Source organism: Nerophis lumbriciformis, linkage group LG26 (assembly GCF_033978685.3).
Source record: "Nerophis lumbriciformis linkage group LG26, RoL_Nlum_v2.1, whole genome shotgun sequence".
Taxonomy (NCBI): domain Eukaryota; kingdom Metazoa; phylum Chordata; class Actinopteri; order Syngnathiformes; family Syngnathidae; genus Nerophis; species Nerophis lumbriciformis.
In genome coordinates, this window is record NC_084573.2 from 9,170,212 (window position 1) to 9,192,408 (window position 22,197).

At 38.7% G+C, this 22,197-nt stretch overlaps 1 protein-coding gene across 1 annotated transcript; it reads right to left on the bottom strand.

The window, feature by feature from the left end:
- Positions 1–177: 177 nt before the first annotated feature.
- Positions 178–21,904, bottom strand: LOC133623592 (protein LBH). Its single transcript, XM_061986813.2, has 4 exons — positions 21,749–21,904; positions 6,486–6,561; positions 3,919–4,069; positions 178–455 (listed from the first exon to the last, which is right to left on the bottom strand). The coding sequence occupies exons 2-4, from the start codon at positions 6,558–6,560 to the stop codon at positions 388–390; spliced, it is 294 nt and encodes a 97-aa protein (XP_061842797.1). The 5' UTR covers position 6,561; positions 21,749–21,904; the 3' UTR covers positions 178–387.
- Between the last annotated feature and the right edge of the window lie 293 nt (positions 21,905–22,197).

Here is a 22,197-nt window from a genome sequence, read left to right on the forward strand (position 1 = left end):
TGTTTTGGTCCGAAAGTTTTGTTGTTATACAAACATTTGTGTGGTGTTGCTTCCTTATTTGTCATTACTCAAAGCTGATTTTAAATGTGTAGCGGTGGCAACTGAACTGAATGTGGCAGCGAGCAAAAACCCCATGTTGTATTTTTGGTCACACCGACACATAGGGTCCAGATCAGGTTTACAAACAAAACACATTTTATTTCAAGGTGCAGACACGACTGTCAGGTCAGCTCGCGTGCTATTTCTACTCTGGCCTCCTGTTGGCGCCACAAAGCTCTCTATCCACACACACTAATAATAAGTGCTCTTCTATTGGAGCTCCCTGGTCCACGTGGGGACCGAGTCACAGTTACCGTGGAGTTTTTCTTTTGTGCCGTCAGCGTTTGTTCAGTTGGAGGCCGGCATCTCCGCCCCGGACATCCCCTCCCCGACACCGGCTGGGACCTGGACATCAACTGCAAAAGTATGAAGAAGCCTCGTTAGTTTGCGCTCTTTATTTAAGTGCTGTCACGTCTTCTCTGGTCTGAATCAGTTGATGGCAAATTTATTTTCACCTGGTAAAAAGATATGTAACAGTGTACTCTTCTCTGATTGGTCACAACTGTGTAAACAGGAAGGTTTGATTTCGGGATGACAAAGCAAAGCAGAGCTAAACATTTTTATAATTTTATGGACAATTAGATTCCTTCCTCGAGCGCAATATTTATGTATTTATGCTAATTATTGGCGAATAACCAGCATAACTAGCATGAGCTGAACCCAAAGTTATACAGTAAATACAGTACATCCGGAAAGTATTCTCACAGTATTCACTTTTTCCACATTTTGTTACAGCCTTATTCCAAAATGGAATAAATTCATTTTTGTCCTCAAAATTCTACACACAATACCCCGTAACGAGAACGTGAAAAGGTTTTCTCTTTTTTAATTTTGCACATTTATCAAAAATGAAAAACTAAAAAAAACATGAGTATTCACAGCCTTTGCTCAGTAATTTGTTGATGCACCTTAGGCAGCAATTACAGCCACAAGTGTGGCACACCTATCGTTGGGTAGTTTCGCAGCACCTCTCAAGCTCCGACAAGTTAGATGGGAAGCGTTGGTTTTCATCCAGGATGTCTCTGTACATTGTTGCATTCATCTTTCCGTTATACTTGCCAACCTTGAGACCTCCGAATCCGGGAGATGGGGGGGAATTCAAGTATTTCTTATATATATATATATATATATATATATATATATATATATATATATATATATATATATATATATATATATATAAGATAAAAGTGGTAATAAAAGATGCAACCTATGCTTGAAAGAGAAACTGTTTATTATTTACCGTCCAGACCTGTCATCCCTCAACAAGCGCAGCGAAATTGTAACAGCATGCCGCCATAGACGGAAACACCTCCTAGGTAACACATGAGCCAATCACCACGCCCCTAGGCCAGCCTGTACCCACCCACTCTGTGCCCTATATAAACCATGGTATGCGAATGCTCCCATTAAAATCTCCTGATGATTGAGGGTACCCCCCCTCATGAAACAGGCCTGTAGAGATGAAATAGTCTTGTGATTTTTTCCCCACACATACATTATATATATATATATATATATATATATATATATATATATATATATATATATATATATATATATGTCTTAATAAGGTTATCCAAAAAATAGTGCTCGATACCGTAGTAGAGCGCAATATATGTATGTGTGGGAAAAAAAATCACAAGACTACTTCATCTCTACAGGCCTGTTTCATGAGGGGGTTCCCTCAATCATCAGGAGATTTTAATGGGAGCATTCACATGGGCGTGGTGATTGGCCAATCACCACGCCCCTATGCCAGCCTGTACCCACCCACTCTGTGCCCTATATAAACCATGGTATATGAATGCTCCCATTAAAATCTCCTGATGATTGAGGGAACCCCCTCATGAAACAGGCCTGTAGAGATGAAGTAGTCTTGTGATTTTTCCCCCCACACATATATATATATATATATGTATATATATGTATGTGTGTATATATATATATGTATATATATATGTATGTGTGTATATATATGTATATATGTATATATATATATATATATGTATGTGTGGGGAAAAAAATCACAAGACTATTTCATCTCTACAGGCCTGTTTCATGAGGGTACCCCCCTCATGAAACAGGCCTGTAGAGATGAAATAGTCTTGTGATTTTTTTCCCCACACATACATATATTGCGCTCTACTACGGTATCGAGCACTATTTTTTGGATAACCTTATTAAGACATATATATATATATATATATATATATATATATATATATATATATATATATATAAAGAAATACTGGACTTTCAGTGAATTTTAGCTATATATATATATATATATATATATATATATATATATATATATATATATATATATATATATATATATATACAGCTAGAATAGGGAGATGGGGGGAATTCAAGTATTTCTTATATATATATATATATATATATATATATATATAAATATAAGAAATACTTGAATTCCCCCCATCTCCCTATTCCAGCTATATATATATATATATATATATATATAGCTAAAATTCACTGAAAGTCCAGTATTTCTTTATATATATATATATATATATATATATATATATATATATATATATATATATATATATATATATATATATATATATATATATACATATATATATACATATATATATGTATATATATATATATATATATATATATGTATATATGTATATATATATATATATATATATATATATGTATATATCTATATATGTATATATATATATATATATGTATATATGTATATATATATATATATGTATATATATATATATGTGCTATTTTAGTTCATAGCCAAGTTTGTTCTCCGCCTTGTGCGCGCCTTTTGTTTGTACCCTTTTGTTTGTTTTTTTGCTATAGTGTTTAATTAAATCATGTTTTCCCGCACAATGCCTTCCGCCTTCTCTGCATCTTGGGGTTCGTCACCTACAACTCCTGACAGTTTGCAACAAGTTACCGTATTTTCCGCACTATAAGGCGCACCTAAAAACCTCCAATTTTCTCAAAAGCTGACAGTGCGCCTTATATATGGACCAATATTGAGCCACGTCACTGACTTTACCTCGGGGAAAATAATAAAACAGCTGTTTATTCATTTTGGGAGTGAACAGAGTTGTCAGAACGCTGGTTTGTAATCTATTAATAAAGTTTGACTGACCTGACTGTTTTGTTGACATTCCCTTTAGCGCAGCTCCATCTAATGGATGCATAGGTGCGCCTTATAATCCGGTGCGCCTTATATATGAACCCAGTTTTGAAATATGCCATTCATTGAAGGTGCGCCTTATAATCCGGTGCGCCTTATAGTGCGGAAAATACGGTACATTTTCCAAACAAAAAAATATATCAAGAATGCTACCTGCCAGTTATGTTTAAGAGAACAGATTTAACAGATAAATGTTGTATATTTGTCACAAATGGAAGTGAAGCCTTGTAAAACTTTGATTGGCTTTCATTTTTCATGTCCACAGATAGAAAAAACGGACCTTGACTTTGTTCTTTTTTCACTTCATTAATTATTGTGGCTACGAGGTTTCGCCAAAATCAATCAATCAATCAATGTTTACTTATATAGCCCTAAATCACGAGTGTCTCAAAGGGCTGCACAAGAAAATCACCACACCACAAGTCCATTCCAGACGGTTAATAACAAATAGGTGTTTTCCTAGCTGAACATACCATTGTCATTTCACTTCATCAAACCTATGTGCTGGTGCTGTATCGCATCAATATCAATCGCTATCAGATCAGCCAGTACTCAAGGCTCCGATACCGGTAGCGTATCGGGGGTGACACACCAGAAGGTCACCACGTGCTCCACCTCACCTGCCGGTGCGGTCGGCGCGTCTGGCGAGCTGGGTTCCGGCGGCCATCGCAGCTCGCCGCTCTCCACTTCCGCTCCGTCCGTGGGCTCCACCACGATGGAGGGAAGCCTCTTGGACAACTTTGGATGCCTTTCGTGGGGCCCTGGGAATATCTGCAAGCTCACGTCAGGGGGGAGAACATGTGACACGGCCCGTGTGAGGGAACGACGACGCGGTAAAAACCGGATTAGCAAGGCGGCTAACCGACTCACGCTCATTCACTCACGCGTTTGCTTGACTGAGCCATTCAGTTGTTTGGAGCTAACGTCAAATATGATGAAAAGTGATCTTCTCTGTTGGAATAAGACAATAATATTTTATAACAAGCCAGCCTACGTTTTACTCATCGCTCCCGTGACTCACCACTGGATGCAACCTGCGCCAACAAAAGCTTGCTGAAAACCATCTAGAGTGCAGAGGGCCGCGTATGAAATAATTCAAAGGTGTGAGGGGCCACCTTGATATTCATCATGCATCGAGATTATGCTAAACTAAAAAAAGGCCTGCATCTCAGCTTTGTGGTATAATTGACAAATTAATATTGTTCTTTGGAGGTTAGTTTGTGTCTTTATTAAGAAAGCTTTTTTTTTTTAACACTGAATTTAAGTAACTGCATTTTTTGCTTTTGAATTTTATTATCTGGATTTTATTTTGCATGAAATTAAACTGACAATTTCATTGACATTTTTTTCAAAATTCCAAATTCAGTGTTTCAAAATTCAGTGTAAAAAAACCGTCCAAAAATTCAGGCTATAAAAACAAACAAAAAAACAGTGTATAAAAATTCAGTGTACACAAATTCAGTTTATATAAATTCAGCGTTTAAAAATTCAGTGTAAATTTTATTATTTTTTTCAATAAATATATATATATATATATATATTTCAAAAATAGTAATAAAATTTACACTGAATTTATATAAACTGAATTTGTTTACACTATATATATATATATATATATATATATATATATATATATATATATATATATATATATATAATATAATATATATATATATATATATATATATATATATATATATATATATATATATATATATATATAATCAGAGAACATAAATGTATCAATAAAAAAATCTAGTTAAAGAAATTCAAACGCAAAAAATTCTGCTGTAAAAAGTCAGTGTAAAAAATGTTTTTCCAAAAAAACAAAAAACAAAAACAAATATATATATATATATATATATATATATATATATATATATATATATATATATATATATATATATATATATATATATATATATATCAGAGAACATAAATGTATCAATAAGAAAATCCAGTTAAAAAATTCAGTTGTATAAATTCGTTGTAAAAAACAACTTTCGTAATAAAGTGACAAATTAACCTCCATAGTAAAGGTGGTCCTCGTTTTGTAGTTACAAACAAATTCCGATCGATTAATAAGGCTACGTTCAAAGTGCAGGGTCGGATATCCGATTCGTATTTCTTTGTCGAATCCGATCTTTTTAAGAAGTCGTTCACATAAAAAAAAGTGATTTCCAATGTGAACGCAAACTGACCGTCATGACGTCGCACTCACTGCAGTATTTACGGAAATAAACGTAGCTTCGATTTTAGTCAGTCAGACTTGTCACTGACAGTTTGGTTATGTTTGGGTTTTTTCTCTGTGTTTGTGTTTATTTCCTGTCAGCGCTCTTATTTGGGTTACATTTCCTGCACGTCACCCTGAGCGCTCGTTTCCCTCACCTGTCCCTGACTGGCAGCCTGGCACACCTGCCGGCAATTGCCAATCAGGCTACTATTTATACCTGCCTCGCCCTCCAGTCAGGGCTTGAGGATTGTTAGCTGTTTGCTGTCTCCAGTTCTCCCTGTATCCTGTTGCCTGGTTCCTGTATCCTGTTGCCTGTTTCCTGGTTCCTGTTTTCCTGAATTTCCTCCATCATGCCTGCCATCTCTGCATCGACATAGTCGATCCTATAGCATTTTCAAGGATTTTGTGCAATCAAAGCAGAAATATTTTGAACAAAGTTTTGTGTGAAGATTAAGAAGGAAGAGGACAAATATTTTGGCTCTTGCATGATATTCTTCTTTGATGTCTGCTTGAAGAGCGTGTCTGTGAGCAAGTAGTCGTAGCCATGGATTTGTCTCTTGCATGATATTCTTCTTTGATGTCTGCTTGAAGAGCGTGTCTGTGAGCAAGTAGTCGTAGCCATGGGAGTGCTGGAACATTGATGTCAGTTCCTAAAACATTATTTTCACCTGTTTTCTGCTCATTTGTCAACCATTTATTTTGTAACCGTCTATTTTGGCAAATAATTATGACGTTAATCTTTTTGATGGTATTCTGGTCAGACGAATCCACATACGAAAGAGGCCTAGGTCGGATATGAAAATTCGGAATCGCACTGTTCACACTAGAATGGAAAAATCCGATACAGGTCGCTTATGGGCAAAAAAAATCGGAATTGACCTGCAGTGTGACCGAGGCTCAGTACTGTACAAAAAGACAAGATGGTATCCAAATAGTCCTATTCTGGAAGGATACGGTATTCTGGTCGCCTCCCGCTGCACCGCCAAAGTCGTCCGAGCCCGACTCCAGGGAGTTCATCACCTCGGTCATCCTGCACAAAAACAAAATCACCTACTTTTAAGTCTCATTTTGTTCTAACGGCACAAGTACTTGAGGAAAACAGCATAAAAGAAGCACAAAAGTCCCAAAGTCCACTCCATGGAATGAGGTAAGCACAAAGTAAAGCGGATTATTTGATTGTTTGCTGATTTTGCAATCCCAGGCCCTTACAAAGATAAAATAACAATCAACAACGTTTACACATTCACTTGTATTTGACTGAGACAAATAAGGATCTTCAGCTCTCACTGGATCGGGAATCAGCACCTCCAAGTCCGAGTCCATGGTTCTCGCCCGTAAAAGGGTGGAGTGCCATCTCCGGGTTGGGGAGGAGACCCTGCCCCAAGTGGAGGAGTTCACGTACCTCGGAGTCTTGTTCACGAGTGAGGGAAGAGTGGATCGTGAGATCGACAGGCGGATCGGTGCGGTGTCTTCAGTAATGTGGACGCTGTATCGATCCGTTGTGGTGAAGAAGGAGCCGAGCCGGAAGGCAAAGCTCTCAATTTATCGGTTGATCTACGTTCCCATCCTCACCTATGGTCATGAGCTTTGGGTTATGACCGAAAGAACAAAATCACGGGTACAAGCGGCCGGAATGAGTTTCCTCCGCCGGGTGGCGGGGCTCTCCCTTAGAGATAGGGTGAGAAGCTCTGTCATCCGGGAGGAGCTCAAAGTAAAGCCGCTACTCCTCCACATCGAGAGGAGCCAGATGAGGTGGTTCGGGCATCTGGTCAGGATGCCACCCGAACGCCTCCCTAGGGAGGTGTTTAGGGCACGTCCGACCTGTAAGAGGCCACGGGGAAGACCCAGGACACGTTGGGAAGACTATGTCTCCCGGCTGGCCTGGGGACGCCTCGGGATCCCTCGGAAAGAGCTTAGGCTGCTGCCCCCGCGACTCAACCTCGGATAAGCGGAAGAAGATGGATGGATGGAAATAAATATTAGCTCCCTTACCAACCAGCAAGCATACTGACCCCCACAAACTCACTTGTCTCCTCGAAACACACAAATAAGTCCTGTCCCTTTAACAAATTTCCCCCAACCTCAACCTATCATGTGTACAAATTACACTTGCCCAACGTTTCCTCATTTCCTTTTGCCGCACACAAAATAATCCAATCCGAACTCTGAACAAAAATAAACACATAACTATTTGTTCTGTAAGGCAACTCTGTGAGTGACAGGTGACACTACCAGGTAAAATAATGTTCGTCAACACTGTTCGATTATTGTAACGTCTGTCGAGACAGGAATTCCATTGATTACTTTATTGAGCAAAATTGTTTTTATTCGGCCGTAACTGCACCAAAAACATTAGTAAAAAAAACGTCTATCGAGAAAAACTGGTCATTTTCTGTCGTACAAACCAGGCCAAAACTAAGTATTTGTCATATCAACAGCAGCCTCTCTCTCTCTCATCTGCACCAACACGCACTTATGGCTCTTAGCCACTGATGCGTTTATGGCCACACAAAAAGTAGGACAACTCCAACACCACACAAAGTGTAAATGCCAGGTCGTTACAATATGACTCCCTAATCAGACCTGCGCTTATTCTACCGTCATTTATTAAGAATGTTAATTTATGGATATTAATAATGAAATGTGACACTAGATTACAGAAATGCTAATAAAAATATATACTTTACAGACAGAAAGTTACAGGAATGTACACTTTATCCCATGCTTACATCTCATTGTGCAACGTGTGAATGTTTTAAGGGGAACTAAATGTGACCTCTGAAAGGGGTACACATTCTTTCAAAAGTAGGACCTGTACACAGCTCATGAAAAATATCAATTTCATTGTAAGTGGACCAAATCACTTATATTAAAAAATAATCTCATGAAAATGACTGCTGTCATGTTATTATTATAATAAACATTATGTAAGTATGTTGTTGCCCACATGTGCTCCACTAAATGCTCAGGGAGTTTTTGTGTTTGCTCACACACATAAAAAAATCTTAGGAAAAATTGCACCTGTCACAAATACTATCTTCCTTTCAAACTAGAGATGTCCGATAATATCGGCCTGCCGATATTATTGGCCGATAAATGCGTTAATATCGGCCTGCCGATATTATTGGCCGATAAATGCGTTAAAATGTGACATCGGAAATGATCGGTATCGTTTTTTTTATTATTGGTATTGTTTTTTTTATTTTTTATTAAATCAACATAAAAAACACAAGATACACTTACAATTAGTGTACCAACCCAAAAAACCTCCCTCCCCCATTTACACTCATTCACACTCATTCACACAAAAGGGTTGTTTATTTTTGTTATTAATATTCTGGTTCCTACATTATATACCTATATATATCGATACAGTCTGCAAGGGATACAGTCTGTAAGCACACATGATTGTGCGTGCTGCTGGTCCACTAATAGTACTAACCTTTAACAGTTAATTTTACTAATTTTCATTAATTACTAGTTTCTATGCAACGGTTTTTATATTGTTTTACTTTCTTTTTTATTCAAGAAAATGTTAATTTATTTATCTAATTTTATTAATTTTTTTAAAAAGTACCTTATCTTCACCATACCTGGTTGTCCAAATTAGGCATAATAATGTGTTAATTCCACGACTGCATATATCGGTATCGTTTGATATCGGTATCGTTAATTAAAGAGTTGGACAATATCGGAATATCGGATATCGGCAAAAAGCCATTATCGGACATCCCTATTTCAAACCTCTACACCACCAAAGGGCAAGACCAAAGAGCTGTCAAAAAACTGTAGACCTGCACAAGGCTGGAATGGACATCCACTAGAAGCTTAGTGGGGAAGAGAACACAATTGGCAATAACTGATAAATGGCAAAATAAAAGATAACCATCATTAAGCCTCGCTCTGAAGATCCATGCCAGATTTCACCTGGTCTGGAACTGTAAGGATGATTGTGAGAGTTGGGACCACAGACTTCAAGAAAAGCGTTGATAACACGCTTTGCTGTGGATTAGACTGAGAAGGAGAACGTGATGTTGTCACATGGCACCAAAATGGAGGTGTTTGTTTGCAGAGATATGCTTAGGAGTCCAACTACAATCCAACCCTTCCTCATCGTGGTGGGGACGGTGGAAATATGGTAGTGTCAGAGCTATACCATCTGGAACTTTGGTTCCTCGTAGGGTTACCCATAGCAGACAGGTCTGGTTACTAACAGGGCTCTGGTGAAAACCCAGGAGACGTCAACCCTCAGGAACCAGCGGCTTCTGGTCATCTTGCCTCTGCATCTGTGGTAAATCTGCGGCAAGCAAGGTCGGCGGCTTCACAAATGGAGTGAGAATAACAACGTCGTGTGATGGCCGCAACCTTTCCCCGAAGTCGGATGCAACCGCTAAGCCTTGGTGCTCTCGGTGTCAGGGGTTGACCTGCACTCCCACAGGTCTTATGAACTGCTACATTTTGCGAAGTGAACTTCAAGCAGACAATCTTTGTGAGTCCTGTTCAGAGGCTTAAATTGCTCAACAACAACAACTAGAATTTGCAATTCCGCCAGGAATTGCGTGTGAATGCCCTATGTGTGCAAGCCGCCAAACCGCCTATACGCCTGGGTAGAACTGAAATGCTTGAATGTCCAGGGTGAGTGGAGTGTATGGATGTTGGGACGGTACGAATCGGTTGAGAAATCTGGGGTATGGAGAGGTTTGTACATTGCACATTCATTTTCAAGGCGGGGAAATTCCTGGTAATTCCAGGTAATCAGGGATTTTTCCAAACCGGGAAACATGCTGGCTTGAATGTCAAGGGTGAGTGGAGTGTGTGCATGTTCGAATGGTTCAAATAGAATGAGAAATGTGGGATATGCAGTAGACTATATAATGCCTATTTATTGTCAATGGGGAGAAAATTCCGCGAAATCCCGGGAAAACCGGGAATTTGGAGAAAGGAAAAACATGTTTTGTGTTTGCTATATCAGAGGAATAGTGTGAGTAGATGGTTGATAGGTCAGAATCCGGTTTAAAAATGGTGCAAGATTTGGAGAATTTAGGGCAGGGGTGCTCATTACGTCGATCGCGAGCTACCGGTCGATCGCGGAGGGTGTGTCAGTCGATCACCAGCCAGGCATTAAAAAAATAGTCCTAAAAATGAGCGATCATAAATCTTCACTATGACGTCACTTTCGTCACTTGATTGACATTCACGGCACCCGAGAGTCTTCTGAGATGACGCTGGCTGCTGCCAGCTCATTAAAATTACCGACTGGAAGGCGAGAAAACACTTTATTTCAACAGACTCTGGCGCCGTACCTGTCGTCAAAACTCCAAAGACAGACTGCACAGTTGCACAGTTGCGCTAACAAAATAAGAGTCTCAGAAAGCTGGTGTGCACAAGCTAGCAAGCTACGGAGTTTGCCGACAATGTATTTCTTGTAAAGTGTATACAAAGGAGTACGGAAGCTGGACAAATAAGATGCCAAAAACCAACCACTTTCATGTGGTATTGGACAGAAAGGAGGACTTTTTTTCTCCTCCATTCGAAAATGCGGACGTTATCAGCACCACTGTCTGATTCCAATCAATGCAAAAGTCATCAGAATCAGGTAATACACCAACTTATATTCTTGTCTTCATGAAAGAAAGGAATCTATATGTGTTAAACATGCTTGTATTATCTTTAAACACCTTTAACTTGTTAACAAAATTAACTATATGTGTTAAACATGCTTGCATTATCTTTAAACACCTTTAACTTATTAACAATATTAACTATATGTGTTAAACATGTTTGTATTATCATTAAACACCTTTAACTTGTTAAAAATATTAACTATATGTGTTAAACATGCTTGCATTATCTTTAAACACCTTTAACTTGTTAACAATATTAACTATATGTATTAAACATACTTGTATTATCATTAAACACCTTTAATTTATTAACAATATGTATTAAACATTCTTGTATTATCATTAAACACCTTTATTTTATTAACAATATTAACTATATGTGTTAAACATGCTTGCATTATCATTAAACACCTTTAACTTGTTAACAATATTAACTATATGTGTTAAACATGCTTGCACTATCTTTAAAGACCTTTAACTTGTTAACAATATTAACTATATGTATTAAACATACTTGTATTATCATTAAACACCTTTAATTTATTAACAATATTAACTATATGTGTTAAACATGCTTACATTATCATTAAACACCTTTAACTTGTTAACAAAAACATATATTTCATAAATAAGTAAATATAAATTATATATATGAATGAGGTAGATCCCCACGACTTGATCAATTGAAAAGTAGCTCGCCTGCAGAAAAAGTGTGAGCACCCCTGATTTAGGTCATTGTAGAACTATGAAGATGTCCATTCATTTGAATGGGAATTTCCTGGAAATTTGTGAATGTCGGGAAAACCGGAATTTTTGGAAAATATTCATACTAACACAATTGTCCTAGATGATATGAATGGGTTGGTGCAGGAATTTTTGGAATCGGTTGAAAAATATTGACGTAGTAACAGTTTGAATTGACAATGGGTATTTCAGCGTTTCTGCAATTTCGGGAAGACTGGTAATTTTTACGAAAATAAAAATAGGAGCATGTGTTGTCCCAACTAAGAGGAATGTTTTGAAGGTGGAATCGTCAAAAAAACGGTTGAAAAATGTGGAATGTGAAAGCTTTCCGGGAAGAGGTGAAAATAGGGCTTTGGAAAAATGTTTTGAACTTGTAAAATGGTAATTTGATTGTCCAAGGCGAGTGGAGTGTGCGAATGGTGGAACGGTTCTAATCGGGAGAGAAATGTGGGAGTTGTGCATGTTTGAAAATTGGCCCATTCATTTTCAATGGGCAAAATATCCCGGAAAACCGTGAATTCTGGGTAATCCGGGATATTTTTGATACTTCAACAGTTCCGTTTTGATACTTCAACAGTTCTGATTGGATGAAAACTGTGGGCGGTAGAGCGCGCCAAACTTTTGCGGCGAGAGAATAATAAATAGATGATTTTTTTGGTGTAGAATCTTACATGCTTGGGCATTTACACGACAACAACAACAACAACTACAGCACCACATGAAGGTGTCTTTGACCAATACCCGTCTTGAGATGTTTTACAATTTGTATGTCGACCCTAAAATTGCCCGCAGTCAATATCTTTGTAAGGGCCTAAATTTACCAAATCACCAGGGGATGAAATACTTACTCTTCCCACACTACAGTAACATAACTATAACTAATCTTAGAACTTGGAACAGTAGAATTAGGATCAGAACAGCAAGCCTTCTTCCTATTTCCATTCTAGATGATGAAGTGTCAATAAACCTTCCTCAGTAGTAGTCCGTTGTCTCTTCGGTACTGTTGCGTTTTGGACCAGTTGTTCCTCCCAGGGAATTCAAGTCCCAAGTCGCTCCCAAGCTCTTTACGACACTTAAAGCTGAGTTGAAAAACCACCAGAGACAGAATAGGTATTTTGTAATATATTTGTAAAGCTTTGCAGATATACATTCACAGAGACAGCATAGAACATTCGGATCGCCCCGCTAAGATGGTCTGTCTTCCCGACCCAAAACCCTCTCCCCTCTTCCCTCTCTCTAGTCAAAACACATGCACATTATCTCTCTAGTCAAAACACATTCCAAAGATCAAGGTTAATACACACAGTTTACTTGCAGAGAAACAGAAAGAGAACAAAATGGAAAAACACGAGCTGTTTTCAAATATGACTAAGAAATAAAAGAAGTAACACTAAAATTCGGATATATGTAAATATCTGCCTCCGACAGTACACAATAGCTTTATTATTTCACATTGTTAGTTGACTAGTTGTGTTAGTAGTGGCACTAACAGGGGCACAAAGTGGATCTTTCGGAGATTCTCTTCGGCCTCAAACAAACATCCTTTTTCTGTGAGCGCAGTCGGCAGCTGTTGGCCATTTGGTGTCGGCTGCATGCTCGGCAACAGCCGAGCGACGATCAACAGCTCGCTTTGTCAACTCCATTACCATGGAGATGCGGTCACTAACGTCCTTCAGCTCGCCTCTCCGGCGGCGACACCTGGAAAGCGTGGAGGACTCGGCTCTCTTCCATGTGCGCACGTAAGTTGCGTGAAAGAGCACTTTTCATACGATCAGACAGTGGCGGGCCGCCGCTGTTGCCATGGGTACAAAAAATGAGGTTTCATGCCTCTGATTGTGTAAGTGGAGCACTTTGCCTGAGCGCACAAAGCCCACAGCTGATTTGGGGAGGGCATTCATGTGTGGCGTTATGCGGCAATTACTGCCTTCAAGACGGGGGGAGCCTCGCCGTTGGTGAGACCTCTGTGTGGAACCTGGGATTGCCTCTGCCTTTCCCCAGGCGGCGGCCCGGCAGACAATACAAGCTTTATTCCCTATCAGAGGCCGGGATTGTCCCTCTGGAGGCAAGGAGTGCTCGCTCGGGCCGGATCTTCTGACAGAATTAAAAGGTCTGCGGAGGTATGGACCCAGAGCCCCGTGGTAGTCCGCATGTGATTCCAGTCTGATCTGGTTCCAGTGAAGCGTCACAGAATTAAAATTCCAATACCAAGCATGAGGCTTCAGTCATGCTTTATTTCTAATATAAAGGGACTCATACAGTACATCCTTCTTTAAGTCATACCTCCACTTGGATGACACTTTCAAGTTTTATTTTTGTATTTCACAAGTGGACGGGTTATTGGTGGTCATTAACATGTTGCATATCAGGCTTCTGCAAACAGAATTTTGGAAATTCGAATAGAATTGGCTCCACCCCCACAAGATGTTGAATAGGAATTACAGGAAGTAGAATCACATTCATTGCGATTCAGAGAAACTCCTGAATGTGTTACATTTAACAATAGTTTTGGACTAAAACATATTTGACACTAAAATTAAGCACAAGTTCATCCATTTTGAATACTTGGTTAAAGGAAAGCATACTGGGGAGTTTTTCCCCCACCACTTTCTGTATAGTACATCAAATTAAATGATCTGTTTTAAAGAAGATACTTTTATTCTTAATTGGCGAGATTTTTTTGCTGTTATAAAAATATAATGTGTGCATTAGGTCCATAATATTGCTATAAAATATCTAAAGCAGTCATGTAGGGCTACAGCTATCAATTAGTTTAGGAATCGATTAGTTTGTTCGGTTATTCAAGTAATCAGATAAAGCACACTTTATAACCACAATGCGTATTTTCGGGAAAAGAGTTGAAATAAACAATAGTTTTTTTCTGCTTACTTTAAAGTTCATTCATATTTTCTAAAAAATGCACATTATCCACATTGAAATTGCCATTTCAACATGTGTGCATTAATAAAACAGTGATTAAAAAACCCTTCTGATCACAGCGCCCACACACCACCCTGATAACGTGCGCTATTGTAATGGCCACTGAAAACTATCCCAGCAGGCACAAGACATTGAAACAACGTTGAGAACTTGTTGAATTAGGTCCTGACGTTGGGCAACTCAAACATAACGTTGAAACAACATGCTTTTTGACGACGTTTAATCAATGTTGGGTTCTGATGTGGATTTGACCATTGATTTTTGGTAATTTCCCAAACAATATTCAACAACACAAATACAATGTTGAAACAACATGCTTTTTGCTGACGTTTTATCAATGTTGGGTTCTGACATTGATTTGACCATTGAATTTTGGTCATTTTCCAACCAATATTCGACAACACAAATACAACGTTTGACAACGTTTAATCAATGTTGGGTTCTGACGTTGATTTGACCATTGAATTTTGGTCATTTCCCAACCAATGTTTTACAACACAAATACAACGTTGAAACAACATGCTTTTTGACAACGTTTAATCAATGTTGGGTTCTGACGTTGATTTGACCATTGAAATGTGGTCATTTACTAACCAATATTCTACACCACAAATACAACGTTGAAACAATATGCTTTTTGACAACGTTTAATCAATGTTGGGTTCTGACGTTGATTTGACCATTGAATTTTGGTCATTTCCCAACCAATGTTTTACAACACAAATACAACGTTGAAACAACATGCTTTTTGACAACGTTTAATCAATGTTGGGTTCTGACGTTGATTTGACCATTGAATTTTGGTCATTTCCCAACCAATGTTTTACAACACAAATACAACGTTGAAACAACATGTTTTTTGACAACGTTTAATCAATGTTGGGTTCTGATGTTGATTTGACCATTGAAATGTGGTCATTTACTAACCAATATTCTACACCACAAATACAACGTTGAAACAACATGCTTTTTGCTGACGTTTTATCAATGTTGGGTTCTGACATTGATTTGACCATTGAAATGTGGTCATTTTCCAACCAATATTCGACAACACAAATACAACGTTGAAACAACATGCTTTTTGACAACGTTTAATCAATGTTGGGTTCTGACGTTGATTTGACCATTGAATTTTGGTCATTTTCCAACCAATATTCGACAACACAAATACAAGGTTGAAACAACATGCTTTTTGACAACCTTTAATCAATGTTGGGTTCTGACATTGATTTGACCATTGAATTTTGGTCATTTCCCAACCAATGTTTTACAACACAAATACAACGTTGAAACAACATGCTTTTTGACAACGTTTAATCAATGTTGAATTCTGATGTGGATTTGACCATTGATTTTTGGTCATTTCCCAACCAATATTCAACAACACAAATACAACGTTGAAACAACATGCTTTTTGCTGATGTTTTATCAATGTTGGGTTTTGACATTGATTTGACCATTGAATTTTGGTCATTTTCCAACCAATATTCAACAACACAAATACAACGTTGAAACAACATGCTTTTTGACAGTGTTTAATCAATGTTGGGTTCTGATGTTGATTTGACCATTGAATTTTGGTCATTTCCCAACCAATGTTTTACAACACAAATACTACGTTGAAACAACATGCTTTTTGACAACGTTTAATCAATGTTGGGTTCTGACGTTGATTTGACCATTGAATTTTGGTCATTTCCCAACCAATATTTTACAACACAAATACAACGTTGAAACAACATGCTTTTTGACAACGTTTAATCAATGTTGGGTTCTGACGCTGATTTGACCATTGAAATGTGGTCATTTACTAACCAATATTCTACACCACAAATACAACGTTGAAAAAACATGCTTTTTGACAACGTTTATTCATTGTCAGGTTGTGACGTTGATTTGACCATTGAATTTTGGTCATTTCCCAACCAACAACGTGGATCCAACATTGAACATCAACATTGTCTCAATTTACAAATGTGACTATTTTGCAACATTGGTAGAAAATGGATGGATGTTTCACAGGACATATAATCAATGTTGTATCAATATGTTGTGCCTGCTGGGATGTCCCCGTATTTAAAGTTTGGACACTTACTGCGGTTCGGATTTGATGCATTTCAATTAGTTAGACTCAATAAAGGATTAATCGAATACTTTTCTAAAATATATTTTCTAATCAAAGTAATTGATTTAAACCCACCTCAAAAAACACTTGGCTCTCCAGGTACCACCATAATGACCAACATTAAAACACAGTAGTGTAGTAGGCCTAAGTATTGATTAAAGCAAGGCAGATAAAACAAATTTAATATGTTCGGCCATTGTAACATCACACACAGTTTGAACAATAGCACTGTGTTTGAATACAGGAAAATAAAACACTGTACTTTAGCCAAGTAATTATTTGGTCTACCACTAGATGAAGTGGTACACATACCACCGTTTGAGAATCACTGATTCAAACGATTAATCGTTGCAGCTCTAAAGTCAGTATGCGTTCTTCACATTTTTGACCTTGGGGCCCAACTTTTCCACTGCAGAGGAGCCCGGGGCCCACTCAAAATATTAAAACTGAATTAGTGATCTTACTCTTGATTTTAATTGTATTCAATAATCATATCTAACTTACTTACAGTTTACAACCTTGTCAAATGATATGATACCATGTGCTTATCCCAAAGATTAATATTTATCTAACACATAAACCTTCCCAGCAGACACAAGACATTGATACAACGTTGATTTTACATGCATGCCCTTTAAAACTGACTTTGAAACTATGTTGCAAAATAGTTGTATTTGTAATTTGAGATCCACTTTGTTAGTTGGGAAATGACCAAATTTCAACGGTCAAATAAACGTCACAACCTGACATTGAATAAACGCAAAAAGCATGTTGTTTCAACGTTGTATTTGTGTTGTAGAATATTGGTTGGGAAATTATCAAAAATTCAATGGTCAAATCAACGTCAGAATCCAACATTGATTAAACGTTGTCAAAAAGCATGTTGTTTCAACGTTATGTTTGTTTGTCAGGACCTAATTCAACAAGTTCTCAACGTTGTTTTAATGTCTTGTGCCTGATGGGTTAGGCTTAGGTCAGCCTGATTAGAAAAAATGGGTACTAACCAAATATACTGCATGAGAAGGGACTCATTAATCACTAAAATATAAACTAAAGTAATAAAATAATGAATGTGTTTCTTAACTAAACTGTCAATAAAATTAGAGTACAATTGGAAATAAAGTTTCATCCTTTTAGTCATAATTCTTGCGCTTAAGAAACTTCTCTAACTTTAGCTCCAGACTTCTTATGTTTGTTTGATATTGTCATTAGTACCACAGCTGAGAAAGATAATCTTGCAGCGCCCTGTAGGGGGAGCAACAATGGGTCCCGGCCCTATGGTTAAGAACTAGAGATGTCCGATAATGGCTTTTTTGCCGATATCCGATATTCCGATATTGTCCAACTCTTAATTACCGATACCGATATCAACCGATACCGATATATACAGTCGTGGAATTAACACATTATTATGCCTAATTTTGTTGCGATGCCCCGCTTGATGCATTAAACAATGTAACAAGGTTTTCCAAAATAAATCAAATCAAGTTGGGTGGGGGTAGGGGGTAGCGGGGGGTGTATATTGTAGCGTCCCGGAAGAGTTAGTGCTGCAAGGGGTTCTGGGTATTTGTTCTGTTGTGTTTATGTTGTGTTACGGTGCGGATGTTCTCCCGAAATGTGTTTGTCATTCTTGTTTGGTGCGGGTTCACAGTGTGGCGCACATTTGTAACGGCCCTATGGTTAAGAACTAGAGATGTCCGATAATGGCTCTTTTGCCGATATCCGATATTGTCCAACTCTTACCGGTAATTACCGATATCGATATCAACCGATACCGATATATACAATCGTGGAATTAACACATTATTATGCCTAATTTTGTTGTGATGCCCCGCTTGATGCATTAAACAATATAACAATGTTTTCCAAAATAAATCAACTCAAGTTGGGTGGGGGTAGGGGGTAGCGGAGGGTGTATATTGTAGTGTCCCGGAAGAGTTAGTGCTGCAAGGGGTTCTGGGTATTTTTTCTGTTGTGTTTATGTTGTGTTACGGTGCGGATGTTCTCCCGAAATTTGTTTGTCATTCTTGTTTGGTGCGGGTTCACAGTGTGGCGCATATTTGTAACGGCCCTATGGTTAAGAACGAGAGATGTCCGATAATGGCTCTTTTGCCGATATCCGATATTCCGATATTGTCCAACTCTTAATTACCGATATCGATATCAACCGATACCGATATATACAATCGTGGAATTAACACATTATTATGCCTAATTTTGTTGTGATGCCCCGCTTGATGCATTAAACAATATAACAATGTTTTCCAAAATAAATCAACTCAAGTTGGGTGGGGGTAGGGGGTACCGGGGGGTGTATATTGTTGCGTCCTGGAAGAGTTTGTGCTGCAAGGGTTTCTGGGTATTTGTTCTGTTGTGTTTATGTTGTGTTACGGTGCGGATGTTCTCCCGAAATGTGTTTGTCATTCTTGTTTGGTGCGGGTTCACAGTGTGGCGCATATTTGTAACGGCCCTATGGTTAAGAACCAGAGATGTCCGATAATGGCTCTTTTGCCGATATCCGATATTCCGATATTGTCCAACTCTTAATTACCGATATCGATATCAACCGATACCGATATATACAATCGTGGAATTAACACATTATTATGCCTAATTTTGTTGTGATGCCCCGCTTGATGCATTAAACAATATAACAATGTTTTCCAAAATAAATCAACTCAAGTTGGGTGGGGGTAGGGGGTAGCGGAGGGTGTATATTGTAGCGTCCTGGAAGAGTTCGTGCTGCAAGGGTTTCTGGGTATTTGTTCTTTTGTGTTTATGTTGTGTTACGGTGCGGATGTTCTCCCGAAATTTGTTTGTCATTCTTGTTTGGTGCGGGTTCACAGTGTTGCGCATATTTGTAACGGCCCTATGGTTAAGAACTAGAGATGTCCGATAATGGCTTTTTTTGCCGATATCCGATATTCCAATAATGTCCAACTCTTAATTACCGATACCGATATCAACCGATACCGATATATATAGTCGTGGAATTAACACATTATTATGCCTAATTTTGTTGTGATGCCCTGCTTGATGCATTAAACAATGTAACAAGGTTTTCCAAAATAAATCAACTCAAGTTGGGTGGGGGTAGGGGGTAGCGGGGGGTGTATATTGTAGCGTCCCGGAAGAGTTCTTGCTGCAAGGGTTTCTGGGTATTTGTTCTTTTGTGTTTATGTTGTGTTACGGTGTGGATGTTCTCCGGAAATGTGTTTGTCATTCTTGTTTGGTGCGGGTTCACAGTGTGGCGCATATTTGTAACGGCCCTATGGTTAAGAACTAGAGATGTCCGATAATGGCTCTTTTGCCGATATCCGATATTCCGATATTGTCCAACTCTTAATTACCGATATCGATATCAACCGATACCGATATATACAATCGTGGAATTAACACATTATTATGCCTTATTTTGTTGTGATGCCCCGCTTGATGCATTAAACAATATAACAATGTTTTCCAAAATAAATCAACTCAAGTTGGGTGGGGGTAGGGAGTAGCGGAGGGTGTATATTGTAGCGTCCCGGAAGAGTTAGTGCTGCAAGGGGTTCTGGGTATTTGTTCTGTTGTGTTTATGTTGTTTCTACGGTGCGGATGTTCTCCCGAAATTTGTTTGTCATTCTTGTTTGGTGTGGGCTCACAGTGTGGCACATATTTGTAACAGTGTTAAAGTTGTTTATACGGCCACCCTCAGTGTGACCTGTATGGTTGTTGACCAAGTATGATTTGCATCCACTTGTGTGTGTGAAAAGCAGTAGATATTATGTGACTGGGCCGGCACGCAAAGGAAGTGCCCTTAAGGTTTATTGGCGCTCTGTACTTCTCCCTACGTCCGTGTACACAGCTGCGTTTTAAAAAGTCATACATTTTACTTTTTGACACCGATAACGATAATTTTGAAACCGATACCGATAATCAGGGGCGCCGAAAAGGGGGGGTAAAGGAGACGCATTCTAAGGGCCCATGATGGAGGGGGTCCCAGAGAGTCCCCTAATGATGATGAAATTATAATACAGAAAAAATAATGACACTGTGTTGGGGGCCCTGTAAAGATTCTTTTCATGGGGCCCAAAATCCCTAGCGGCGCCCCTGCCGATAATTTCCAATATTACATTTTAAAGCATTTATCGGCCGATAATATCGGCAGTCCGATATTATCGGACATCCTTATTAAGAACCACTGCTCACGCAGGTGTATCCTTGAGGTCTGTTTTCCACATGCAACACATCTCAACTCCTCTACCGCTGCCTTTTTTTTCATAAATATACGATGGAGCTTTTCCCTGGAAGATGATTCCGGTCCGCAGTGGCCCTCTTGGTATTCAGGTAAAAGGACTGCATCCAGGTCAGAGTCACGACAACTTCTCCTGCCACGAAGAGCGCCGTTTCCCTCTCGTACCGCCCCAAATAGAGTAATAAAGGACGTATATTGTACCCTACAAAACATGGCGATCAGAAATACTCCTGAAGTGCAACAATAAATTACAGAGCTTTTCCTGCACGTCACACAACAGGTAGCCCATTTACTGCCAGTGGGTGAAACTAAAAGATAGAGTATTAATGAAACTAAAATATACAGTATTACTAGTGGTATTAAAATATACCAGCTTCTGCTACTCCCACACTTGAACACACTCTTCAATATTAACAGATCTGATGCCAAATGTCCTACTTTTTAATCAAATTTTAAACACTCCTTTTTTAATGTTTTTTTATTTTATTTTTTTAAAGCACACCAGGCACTGTGTTTAAAAAAAGAAGAAGAAAAAAAAGACTCTCCCTACCTGTATGCAGGCTGATCCAGAATGTCAGAGCAGGACTGTCTTCATCACACTGGTGCTGAGGAAGAGGATGCAGGCTGTTGTGGGCGACGGGCAGGCAAGTTCGCCGCTTGGCATCCAAGTGCCGGGAGCATGCGCACTGGCAGCGGAGCTTCAACTTCCAGTACCCTCGGAAATGTGGCGATTCCTCACGCGAACCGGACGTCGGCGGCATATTCATCTTCTCGGGCATCCTTAATTAAACGTTACACGTTTCCCTTGGCAACTACTAAGAATTAAAGATGGTTTAAAAAAAGAGCAGGAATTATGAACAAAAGAAGGTAGTTGACATTTACGGGCGTTACGAGCATCACTTGAAGGCGGCACACATTCTGGCGCGATGGCGGCTCGGACAGTTTTAAATTAGCAAACAAACTTTAACGGCGTCGTCTATTCGAAGAGGTAAATGTTCT